Genomic DNA, 13144 nt, shown 5'->3' with positions numbered 1-13144 from the left:
GTAATTCTTTTTTTCTTTTCTATTTTTTCCCCTTTTTTGGGGGGTGGGATCTGGTCATGGGGCCTGAACTCTGGGCCTGGGCGCTGTTGCTCAGCTCTTCAGTTCAAGGCTAGCGCTCTACCACTTGAGCTACAGCGCCACTTCCGGTTTTTTTCTTTTTGCTTATGTGGTGCTGAGGAATCAAACCCAGGGCCTCAGGCATGCAAAGCAAGCACTCTGCCATGAGCCAGCTTCCTAGCCTTTTTTTCCCTTTTGTCACCATATTTGATTTCTGTACCCTTTGTGTTGTATGTAAGTTTTTCTGATTTGGGGAGGGGAAGGAGAAGCACAGAAATGGTGAGACAAAGGGTGAGCCAATTCAGCACTGATAATCACTAGACACTGTGTTGGAAATGAATTTAAAACTTGGGAGGAAGAAGGAAAATACTGGGAGGAAATACGGAAGGGGTAACACTGTTCAGAAGAAATGTACTCAATCCCTGACTTATGTAAGTGTAAACCCTCTGTCCATCACCTTTACAATAAAAAAACTCAAGTTCCTCTCTAGTGTGCTGGGAGGTCAGTGATATCTGAGTGACGAGTTCCAGCCTCAGATCAGATCCCTATGAGCCCCAGTTCCCATTCATTCCCTTTGGAACACTCTCCAATCCTCTCCCCCATACATGGAATCAACTAGAGCTCCAAGAAGCTTTAGGACTCAGGCCTGTAGAATCTTCCCAAAGTCTTACTTCCAGAGGAATGGTCTGGCAAGCAAATCACTCCAGCTTGCTGAAGTGCTATTTCTTTCATGGTATCACATGAAATTGTGCCACCAGAATGCTGTTGATACCAATTTGGAGTGAATCAATTTGTGTGCATAGATGAACCTCTCCTCAATTTGTTTAGGTATCTACACTTCCTAGAAGAATCCCTGAATCAACAAAAGTCAGTATAAAATAAAATAAAATTCCATAGCAACAGGTGTAGAAGAGGTTTTAAATGCCAATTAAGAATGAACCAGAATTATCTACAAAGGCTTCTTCAAGGAAAGTGAGGTTTACGTTAGGTCTTGAACTATGGGGAAAATTCTGTAAAGCTCTAATCATTCCAGGGAGGAAAAGCAACATGAACAAAGTTACAGCGAGAAATTATTTATTGAGCTTGTTCTGTACTGTGCACTGTGCTAAGCACAGAACATTTATCATTTTATTTACTCCTCACAGTTCCTTGTAAGGGTAAGAAGTATGAAGCCTGTTTCATAGCTGAGAAAATGGAGGTTCATATTGCTAGGCAAATGATGGAATGTGAACCCAAGTCTCCTGGATTGCCACAATTGTGGCAGTCTTATTCTGTCTTAACGCCATGCTCTATTGTAAAAACAGAAAGTATACAGAAGAAAGCAAGAAACCGTGTGAGAATGGAGCAAGAGATGTGTTAGAAACTCGTGAAGTTAAAATCACTTAAAAGCATAGTTAAGTTATGAAAGACAATAAATAACAAAAGGAAATGTAGATGTTTAAATGGGCCCTAGTCAAACAAAACAAAAGCCCTAACTTGAAAAGAAAATACAAAACTATAATATAATATTTAAGACTTGGGAACACTAACCTTCATGTTTATTTTTAAAATACTTTGCCTCTGTCTTAGAAAGACCTTTGATTTGAAGCTTGTGTGATAATATTCTGCTTCCACTTGACTTTGCTTGGAATCATATATTGTTCTTTCCTTTTTTAGACTTTGATCCTGCCCTTGGAATGATGACTGGAATTCCACCAATAACTCCAATGATGCCTGGTTTGGGAATAGTACCTCCACCAATCCCACCAGATATGCCAGTAGTAAAGGAGATCATACACTGCAAAAGCTGCACACTCTTCCCTCCCAACCCAAGTACTGTTTTGCTTTTTCCCACATGTCATGATGTTTTGGTGTAAAAGAAAGTCTTCTTTTTAAAAACGATACCCAAGGGCTTCACCTAAAAAAAAACTTCCTCTCAGTGGGCACAGCTGAATTTTATGCAATGAAAAATAAGTTTTTATATTCTGGTGGCAGTACAAGTGAGTAATACGTTTGTAATACTGTCTGGCAAGGAATTCGAATGTATTAGTACTGAAGGTATGAGACACAAATTGCTCAACATTATCATTTGTAGTCTTCCTTTTTCATAACTGACCACCATGCTGGTAATGACAGAGATTTGGTGTGGACAGAGCCCTTATGAAGCACATGAGAATATACATTTGATGCCAAGCACCCTCTATGACTACCAACTAGTTATAAATCACTCCAACTACTCATGCGTACCTGTGGCATTATACAGAGAGGTGCAGTTTGACTTATTGGAAAGGTGAAAAGGAATGTTGAGAGACTAAGCCAAACTACTGGTAGCCATTCAGTCATTACAGCTCATGTGCAAAATGATCTCGGGATCTGTCTTCTTAGTAAAACATAAGCTTTTCCTTAAAGTCACTTTCAAATATCTGTATAGATTAAGTGGCCATGCTTCAGTTAAAATGTGCCAACCATATAATTAACTCAAAGTTTTTCCAGATCCACTTGAGATTTTATATATTCCAAATGAGCAAAAGCTACTCATGAACATGATCCAAAGCCCATCCATGCTTTTTACATAATAATCAACGTTGAGTGGTCATATCCTCTAGCCATTCTTCCTAGTGAAAAAATGACCTTCGTTCCTTCTTGTTTGGGAACTGGATTTTACACAAGGTACATCCTTGCAGACCATTAGGAAACCAAAAAGACCAGCATCTCAGAGTAATGTTCTGGGAGAAGAATGTGCATATCAGGAGAAGAGTTTGGCAATAGAGGAAAAGATGTCTATTTTAGGCTTTATTTGACCTCTCAAATGGCCATTTCTAGATTTGTGTTTAGTGTGTACATTTGATGAGTAATGCCATCACATTCTTGTCTCTTATTCCAAGTTTTATCCCCTTTCTTCCAGTGTATTGCTTTTGGATTAGGGAAAGATGTACATCCCTGATAGTATATTTTTCATGTAAAATGCCATGAATATAGGCATTGCCAATGTTAAAAACTTGCTTTTTATGAAAAGGTAAAATCCTATGGATTTAATCCTTCATGTATTTCATAATCAGCCTTTACTTGACTTTCATTGCTAAGTCTAAGCTAACAGGATATCTGCTAACTTGTAATGTCTATGCTGGGTGAAATAGATGACTCTTAGGATGTTCCATTTTCAGATTTCCAAAGTATAGAACAGATACCTTGTTTATAACTGTGATACATAGATGTATTGTTAAGCAGATTTTGAATGCATGTCAAAATACATGGCCTAAAGTGGTTGTAACTTCATAGACTATAATATAGTCAAAGAAATAGGCTAAAATCTCTCAAATATGTATTTTTGTTGTTCTCTGTTTCTACATGCAGGCATGCCTTCTCAGTTTGGAATTTAAATGGCTACAGAGTAAAAGGGAAACATTGTACCCTCACAGCTCAGTTCTTTAGTTCTTCATCTTTTTAATAAGAATGCTGACAGAGCAATTAGTGCCAGTAAATGGGTGGCTTCTGGGAAGGAACTGGCTTTGGAATTGAATTAAAAAATAATACTCCTGACAAAGCTTAAAAAAGACTAATGTTCTATTTGCTTTTAGAACTGTTACAAGGGTGCTCAGATTAATTGGATGGAGAAATCCCTAACTGAGGCATCTCCCTTAGCTCTTTGCTGAAAGCATGAAAAAAAGTGCCACTTTTATGAATACTTCCAAGACTTGTCTTTGTGAAGGCAAGATAGGAAGGGCCCAGTAAGACAAGTAGAACAGGGTGCCTAAATCTTTCCCTTCCCCAGACACCAACAATGCCTAATAAGGCCTAGTCTCTGCCATATTCTCTTGCACTTGACTCCAAAGTTACTCTCATCAGTAAGGTCCTATCATTCAGAGACTTCTTACAGTTCTTGTTCTCCATCCAGTCTGCTCCTCTTGTTGCTTCATTACAAACTATCTTTGCTGTCAGTTGATTCCCCTCTGTCCCACCTGACATGGCATTTAAACACATATATACAGAACCATGAAATTGTTCAGAGGCTCTTATTTTCTCACAAATTCATAGTCCATCTCCTGACCTCAAAAAACCTTTTATGGCTCTACTTCATGTAATTGTTCCCAAACTATCGTTTCTACTTGCACATACCTATTTACCCTTTAGTTGGGCTCAAGTACTTCCTGACCTTATTCTTTATACCTCCCTCCAGCCTAATTCCAAGTGTACCTTCTTCTGGAATATTTATGTTTGGACGATGCTGAACTTAATTCAGTGATGAATCATTTTCACATAAATAGCTGTTAAATCACATGAATGCTTATTAGTCCTTATCATCCGACTCAAATATATTTACTACTATTAACCCCTTTATCTTTTTTTTTTTTTTTTTGCTGGTCCGGGGGCTTGAACTCAAGGCCTGGGCTCTTGTCCTTTAGCCTCTCTGTGCTCAAGGCTAGCACTCTACCACTTGAACCACAAGACCACGTTTGGCTTTTCCTGAGTAGTTAATTGGAGATAAATCTCACTGGCTTTGAACCGTGGTCCTCAGATCTCAGCCCCCTGAGTAGCTAGGATTACACACCGGGCTCCCTTTATCTTTTTGAAACTTTAAGTCATTTGAAAGAATAAGAATGACTGAGACCATCCAGAGACATACACAAATCAATAAGAAAGAAAAACAAATACCACACCTGGGGAATCCCAGCATTTCAAACTTTCAAAAAAGAAACAAGTATTTTCATTTCTATACACTTCTTTGTCACAGAAGACTAGATAGTTATTTCTAGTTCTTTTCTTCTTCTATCTTAAATAACCTTCTTTAAATGCTTTCTCTCCTGTGTCTTTATCAATGTGTCATTTATTTAAAAACATTAATGATCTTGATCTTAATAATGCTTAATCCAGTGGTCAGTTTCCAATTCTGTTTCAAATTAACCTAATGACAGTCCATGACACAACTGAACACTATTTTTTTTAATTTATTTTTTTGTTGTGAGAATACCGTACAAAGGAGTGACAATTACATTGGCAAGATAATGAGTACATTTCTTATCAAGCATTGTTGCCTCCTCTTTATTTCCCCATCCCATCCCTTCCCATACTCTCCCCTCCCCCGACCCGATCCTTCCCTCCCCCCAGCAAAGTTGTAAAGTTCGTTTTTCGACGTAACGACTTGTGCATCTCATTGTTGCAATGCATCCACCTGTATCCCTAGTTAAACGATTTGTTTTTTTCCATTCCCCTCCACAAATTATACCAACATCAAACACAGTGAAAGCATGGGTTATATCATGGGGGAGGGACATACAAAGCAACATAAAAATCATCTTGTAAATATGTTAGAAACAGTTGCATGAAAGGAAAAAAATCATTTGAATACTTATCTTGGGGTTCATTTCCCTAACATCATCTTATCTGACATTTTCTGCTAGTCTTAGATATAGACTAGTTATTGCAAATAAGGGAAAGCATGGGACCTATATTTCTTTGGGCCTGGCTTACTTCACTTAATATTTATTCCAAGTCTTTCCATTTCCTAACAAATGGGGCAATGTCATTCTTTCTGATGGAGGCATAGAATTCCATCGTGTATATATACCACATTTTCTTGATCCATTCATCTACTGAGGGGCATCTGGGTTGGTTCCATAGCTTAGCTATGATAAATAATGCTGCAATAAACATAGTTGTGTTGGTAGCTTTAGTATGGTCTTGTTTGTGATCATTTGGGTAAATGCTCAAAAGTGGGATTGCTGTGGCGCCTTTTGAGGAACCTCCATACTGCTTTCCAAAGTGGTTGAACAAGTTTACACTCCCACCAACAATGCAGTAAGGTTCCCTTCTGTCCACATCCCCTCCAGCATCTGTTGTTATTAGAGTTCTTGATTATATAGCCATTCTAACTGGGGTGAGGTGGTATTTCAATGTTGTTTTGATTTGCATTTCTTTTATGGCTAGAGAGGTTGAACATTTTTTCATGTGTCTATTGGCCATCCTTCTTTCCTCTTCAGAGAAGTTTCTCTTTAAGTCTTTAGCCCACTTATTTATTGGGCAGTTGTTTCTTTGAAGATTTGTTTTGGGGGGATTTAATTTTTTAAATTCCAGGTATATTTTAGATATGAGACCCTTGTCTGTTGTATGGCTAGTGAAGATCTTCTCCCAATCCGTGGGCTTTCTATTGATCTTGCTAGCTATGTCCTTTGTCATGCAGAAGCTCTGCAATTTCATGCAATCCCATTTATCCAACCTCTCTTTGATTTCTTGTGTTTCTGGGTCCTTCACTTGACTTCCAGGACTCCATATTATAGGTTTTACTTTCAACCCGCTGGTGGTTCCTTTCCAGTGTCCTTTTCATAACTTCCTACTCTTCCTGACTTCTAATAATTGGAGTCACAGCTCAATTCTTAGACTTATCTGCATTCATACCTTTAATAATCTCATCAAATCTTTTAGCTAAGAAGCTATATTGCGATGATAGCCACACACACACACACACACACACACACACACACACACACACACACACACACACACACACATCCAATCTGATTTAGATTAGGCAGAACTGAACCATACTGGCATGAATCAGACTAGTACCAGTCTCCTAAAGATAAATAGTGAGTGAATACTTCTTTGTCTTGGAAGCAACATTGTCTAATTTCCAGGTTTTGAGGTATGATAAAGAAAGCTTTATTTTTTTTCACAGAGTAACTATCAAAGATTTACTGAACTCCCAATTAATATTTAATTATGATGAGAGAAGAGGCCAGTACCATCTTTCCAGTGAGGTTAATTTTTGCCATAATTTCTCTATTTAGCTGCTACACCTCCTGTGTGGAGAGTTTACATTTTGAGTCAGTTGGAAATAACAGTGATTGGAGAATAAATGATGGAATATCATCTTCTATCTATATGTATGCATATGGGAAAATGCATGAAGCTAGAAAAGGATTTTTTTCTATTTTTGGCATACAAAAATAGATGGACCTCATTTTGGCTCTCAGGGCTGATTTTATTTTTTAAAAAATTGAGAAATTGGTAAATTGAGTATTAATAAGAATTTTCCAGCCTTCTGATGACTTTCAGTCAGTTTAGATTACATTAAAATGCATCTGACCCCTGCTGATTTTCTAGGGGGCTTCAAACATGGGCTGTCTAATAAATGAGCTCAGAGACTTTACATTGTATTAATTCTAGGTAATCAGCTGACTAACAGTGATCTCTGTGCTGCTCCTTCCCTCTCTTTTCAAAGATCAGTAATGTCTCTGATCCTAATAGTGATTATACCAACACAGCTCTGCAAAATGATAGTAATTAGAATGGCTGGAAGCTATTCCTTTTTCATCACCACAGATTAGTTATCCCTCTTTTTTTGGCAATACTGGGGTTTGAATTCAAGGCTTTGTACTTGCTAGGCAAGTACTCTGTATTGCTTTTCTTGCTCTTTTTGCTTTTTTTTTCTCAAATATGTTGCCCATTTATGCTTCCTGCATAGCTAGGATGACAGGTGCATACCACCACATACAGCTTTTATCAGTGGAGGTGGGGTTCTGTGAAAGTTTGCCTAGACTAGCCTTGAAACTAAATCGTCCGAATCTCCACTTCCTGAATAGCTAAGCCTACAAAACATGAGCCACTACACCTAGCTATATTCCCAGTTATCTTGAGTCTTTCATGGTAAAGTTTTCTTGGTTGCCATCCTGAATGGTGATTGAGGCATTCCCTATAGGGCTAAGCATGTTACCTGATAACTAGATGGAAGTTTGAATTTACTCTCCTGTGGGTTTATTATTGCTGTGCCCTGATAACTGTATCTATGGAATTAGAAAATCAGGCACAGACAAGAAAGTGCATTGAGCAATTAATTATTAAAGAAAACGTTACAACCCATTGCCTTGCTTGGTAGCACACCAAATCTTTGCAAATGTTGCCAAAGAGGCTTTTTACATTTGCCCAAGTAAAGCCTTAACTCTTTTGACATTGCTCTTAGTGGATTTTATGCCTCTTTACAGTTGCCACAGAAGACTCTCAGCATCACAAAGGGGTGATGCATTCATCACAGATTTTTAAACTCCTAAATGTAACTGCCATAGTTACATGTCACTATATGTCACTCCCCATTCCTTAATCTTTCAGTGGGCCTAAAAGTAGACCCAAATAAAGTCAAATAATATGAAAAGATGATACTTTGATCATTTTTTTTGCTTTCCAAGAAAATTGTCATTATTTTTTTACTTATACAAAGGCTTGGGCTCAAGGCCTCACACTCTTGCTTAACTTTTTTTATTCATGGCTAGAACTGTACCTTTTGAGTCACATTGCCAACCCAGTTTTTCTGGTTAACTGAAGATGAAATCACAGAGACTTTTCTGCCCAAAGTGGCCTCAAACTTATGTCTTCAGATCTCATCCTCTTGAATAGCTAACATTGTAGGCATGAGCCACCAGGTCCTGGCTCACAAGTATTCTTTTCAAATGTAACTATCAAAGCCAGTCACTGGTGGCTCACACCAGTAATAGTAGCTCCTCAGGAGGCTGAGGTCTTGGGATCACAATTCCAAGCAAGGAAAATCAATGAGACTCTTAAGTTGTGGCTCAAGTGGTAGAGTGCCTTGAGCAAAAAAAAAGAAACTCTAGAACAGCACAGGGTCCTGAGTTCAAGCCCCAGGACACACACACACACACACACACACACACACACACACACACACACACACACACATAAATGTTGTCAGAAGAACATTTTATTTTTAAATTGGACTTTATTCTAAAAGCCTCTGATTTGACAATATACTTCTATACAAATGCTCTTGAAAATTCTTTACCTGTATATACACCAGCTGGTATGTATATATGGTCATGATCAAAGCCACATATGTCTTCATACATGTATATTCCTCTCTTACTACTTGTGATTCCCTCCTAATCCCAGCCTTGTCTAAAGATCTGAATAAAACAAAGGAGCTGAGACTTCAGAAGTCCAAGTCTTAGTGACATTTATTAGGGTTTTAGAATTAGAAGATCTGGATTTAATAATACATAAATAATAACCCTGTAATGACTACTGTTTATTGGGGCTCTACCAAGGATCTAGCATTGTACCATTTGCAATATAGACCTTACAATTATAATATTAATTGTCCTATAAAAACTGTTATGCAATATGGAATAATATCATTGTTTTAATGATAACAAAAAAGTTTTCAGAGGGTATATAATTTTTCCAAGATCATACAGGTATTGGGTAATGAAGATTTAAAACCAGATTTTGCTACAAGTTTATATTCTTTCCTTTCTAATGTGGTGCCCTTCAATGAAACAAAGCTTTTCCTCTATAATGTCAGACTTAGACTAAGTGCTTTTCAATTCTAGCTACATATTAGAACTGCCTGTAAACCTTAGAAACAATTTTTAAACCTAATATACAGAATGCACTGATTGAATCAGACTCACTGAGGGTGGGGCCTAGACCTTAAGTTAATTCTAATGTGCTACCAGATTTAAGAATAACTGGAAGTGATAGCTAGAATTCTTTCCAATTCTTCAAAACTTAAAAGCATGTACCTCAAGTGATACTATACCTCATAGTTCCCCTTTGGGTTAAAGCTACAACTTCACTCAGTGCCCATGACCAAGATATTTCAGATTTCTACTCACTAGATTATTTTATCTTTCCCACTAAAATTCTTATTTGAAACAAAATATTGTTATAGTGTTCCTTTCAAATTACAGATTTAAAAATTCACAAGGTCTATTAAGGTCTCTAAATCTATTACCCCCTTTATTTGCTGAATAGAGAGAAAAGAGGCATCATGAGAGACTAATTATTCCTAACCACAACAATAAGATAGACAGCAACAGCAAGATGAGAAAGCTGCAGATGCTGATACCAAAGAAGGTCCCAAATCAGTGGCTTGCCAACTTGGATCAGAGTCAGGTGGAGGCTTTGGCCTAATCTGTGAGCAAGACTCATTTATTTTTGCATGTGAGCTGTAATCACTGTTTGGTTGAACTCTCCAAATCTTGAACTGGGACAATTGTTGTTAAGAGCTGAATGGTAAGAATGGATTACACAAAATAAATCCTTGAAGATACAAAACCAAAACTAGGAAAAAAAAAAACATGAACAACCACATCCTTTGTTCTGTTGGACTATGAACCATAAGATTTTGCTTAGAAAATGCTTGGATACATATAAATAGTAACAAGGATCCAACAGATACAACAGGCTTTACATATCAAATGAGTGAGTAGAAGGTTTATTTTAATTTGATTTTTATTGACTCTCTGTGGCTGAATTTATCTCACTTTAGTTAATGATTTCTCAGATAAGACTTCTCTTCTGTCTTTCATCCTTCTTTCTAAAAGCTGCAAAATGGGCTTTGGACCACACTTCTCCAGGGATCACTTACATTTAAAATAGTACCTAGGGGCTGGGAAGGTGGCTCAGTGGTAGAGCGCTTGCCTTGCATGCATGAGGCCCTGGGTTCGATTCCTCAGCACCACATAAGCAGGAAAAACAGCCGGAAGTGGCGCTGTGGCTCAAGTGGTAGAGCACTAGCCTTGAGCTGAAGAGCTGAGGGACAGCGCCCAGGCCCAGAGTTCAGGCCCCACAACCGGACCCAAAAATAAATAAATAAAATAAAATAGTACCTAAAAGTATAGAAAGGATACTGTGTACTTTGATATGTTTAACCAAATCATTCTGACAACTGTAAATACTTTTATAAACATTGACCCAATCCCTGTCAAATTAGTCCCATTCTTAGTTCTTCCAATACATATTCAGAGGGAATAAAGTAAGTATCATATGAATTAAACAAACCTTTTCTCAAGAACTCTGATTCTGAGTGCTCCTGTCTTCTTAATAGCGACTGCAAATTTGACATAGCTGTCTTATTACAGCAAAGAAAAGGAACAAAGCTAAAGAACTCTGAATAGGACAGGCACACAGGCCTGGGTCTTTATCTTCTAGACATCATCACCAAACCATTGAATAAAATGACTTTCAGGCTTATGTAATCAGTTTGCTATGGCAGAGATAAGTGTCATGAAGGCCAAAGTTTTTTGGGCATGTGACAGTCTCTCAGAAATTGTTGGTTCTGTGAAGGTCTGTATCCAGCAATCATTTTAATTTGAAATATTTTTGTCCTTAAACTTAGATCTTCCACCTCCTGCTACCAGAGAAAGACCACCAGGATGCAAAACAGTATTTGTGGGTGGCCTGCCTGAAAATGGGACAGAGCAGATCATTGTGGAAGTATTTGAACAGTGTGGAGAGATCATTGCTATTCGAAAGAGCAAAAAGAACTTCTGTCACATTCGCTTTGCTGAAGAGTACATGGTGGATAAAGCCCTTTATCTGTCTGGTAGGTGATTAGATATGAGGATTGTGCCCACAAGAACAATGCACAGACTGGAGATTCAAGTATTTGCATCTGTAGCAGCTATGATATAAGTATAATGTCATCCCCTTTTGCCTTAAGAGATGGAAAATATGTGTTGCTTTCCGCCATCCTCTAAAGCCCGCAGTATCCTCCAGCTGAGTATAGGGTAATTCCACAGTGTTTACCTGTGGCATTTAAAGGACCTGACTCTCTGTTCTACCTCTCAGTGTCATCTTACAATTATTACACATGACATGTCCCAAACACACTAAACAGTTCTTATTCCCAGAATGTACCATGGTGTTTTATGCCTTTTTCTCTGACTGGAATTACCTTTCTCACTCCCACCTACCACACACACACACATCTTTACACCTTAATACAGACTGTGACCTCCCCTGGAAACCTTTCTCTGATTTGTCTGTGTCCTCTACCCCAGGTTGATTTAAGCACCCCTTCCTGAGCACTCCCAAAGCACTCTTCTTCCTTCTAACATATAACCTATTATGCCATGTGGGAACTGGCTCTTCCCACATCCCTCTCTCCCCTGGACTGTGAACTCCTTAAGAGCAATACTGCCTTATTTACCTCTGAATCCTCAGTACCTGGCATGTATCTGGCATAAAAGTAGATGCTCAAAAGCAATCACAGAAATGTCTTAATCCATTTTCTCTAGTGAGAACAAAATAACCTGAGGCTAGTTAGCTTATAAAGAATAGAAGTCTAGGAGATAATAAGGAAACAGAAGACACTGTACAAAAGGAAATATACTCATTACCTAACTCATATAATTGTAATCGCTCTGTACATCACCTCTGTTCATTAACAAGAAAGTAAATTAATATTAAAAAAAGAATACAAGTTTATTTTGCTCACTGTTTTTGAGCCTGGAAGTCCTAAGAGCATGGTACTGGCATCTGCTTAGCTGCTGAGAACCTTCTCACTACATCATAAAATGGCAAACGACATTATATGGTGAACAGGGTAGTGTGTTAGCTCCTCTCTTCCTTTTCTTATAAAATCATTAATGCAATTATAATATCCTACTATCCTGACGTCATCGAAACCTAATTACTTCCTAAATGCCCTATCTCTACATACCATTTAACCTGTGAATTCGAGGTTAAAAAGTTTCTAACATATGAACTTTGGGGAGACATTCACATCAACAGGAAGTCAGTTATCAAATATTAAATAATCCTAGGTTACTAGGGATGCAGTAAAGACTAAGGCAGACAGATTTCCTGCCATCAAACATATCAAAATTATAGCAATGTTAAAATAGGGTAGTGTCTGTGTATGTGTATATCATATATATACAGGTATTTGTTATGTATATATGCAAATAAATTGCTATCAAGCAGATAAATATTCTGATACTTTTTGAAAAGTCTAGTGTACCTAGGGTTCTTTGGAAAGAAAGTTTTCTCTAACATTTAAACTGAGGCTTGACCTGAACAATGTGAGAGAAGGAGCATTCCAAAGTAAGGAACACCCAACAAAAAGCCCTGCAGTGGAAATGGATTGAGCATTTGCATGCAGAGGACAGGTTAGCATGGATCTTACAAATTAAGATGAAGTTTATTCTGAAAGCCACCAGGGGGATTTTACGAAATTATTTAAAAATATTACTCCTAGGTAAGTAGAAGATGGACTGAGAGACATGAGTGGCGACTGGGAGGTAGTTTAACTACAGCAGTCTATTCCAAAGGTGATAATGGTTTATATAAGACAGTTGGAGTACAGCATGTAAGA

At 37.8% G+C, this 13144-nt stretch overlaps 1 protein-coding gene across 4 annotated transcripts in view; it reads left to right on the top strand.

Annotated features, from left to right (window-relative positions):
- Enox2 (ecto-NOX disulfide-thiol exchanger 2) overlaps window positions 1–13144 on the top strand; it is a 331459-nt gene that overhangs the window by 259515 nt on the left and 58800 nt on the right. For all 4 annotated transcript variants that reach the window (XM_042682456.1, XM_042682454.1, XM_042682455.1 and 1 more), the window contains 2 exons: window positions 1714–1869; window positions 11165–11371. In XM_042682456.1, coding sequence (XP_042538390.1) covers window positions 1714–1869; window positions 11165–11371 — 363 coding nt within the window. The remainder of the gene's footprint in view (window positions 1–1713; window positions 1870–11164; window positions 11372–13144) is intronic.

This window comes from Dipodomys spectabilis, unplaced genomic scaffold (genome assembly GCF_019054845.1).
Source record: "Dipodomys spectabilis isolate Male_0828 unplaced genomic scaffold, ASM1905484v1 ptg000071l, whole genome shotgun sequence".
Classification (NCBI taxonomy): Eukaryota; Metazoa; Chordata; class Mammalia; order Rodentia; family Heteromyidae; genus Dipodomys; species Dipodomys spectabilis.
This window is presented reverse-complemented; position numbering and strand designations above follow the sequence as displayed.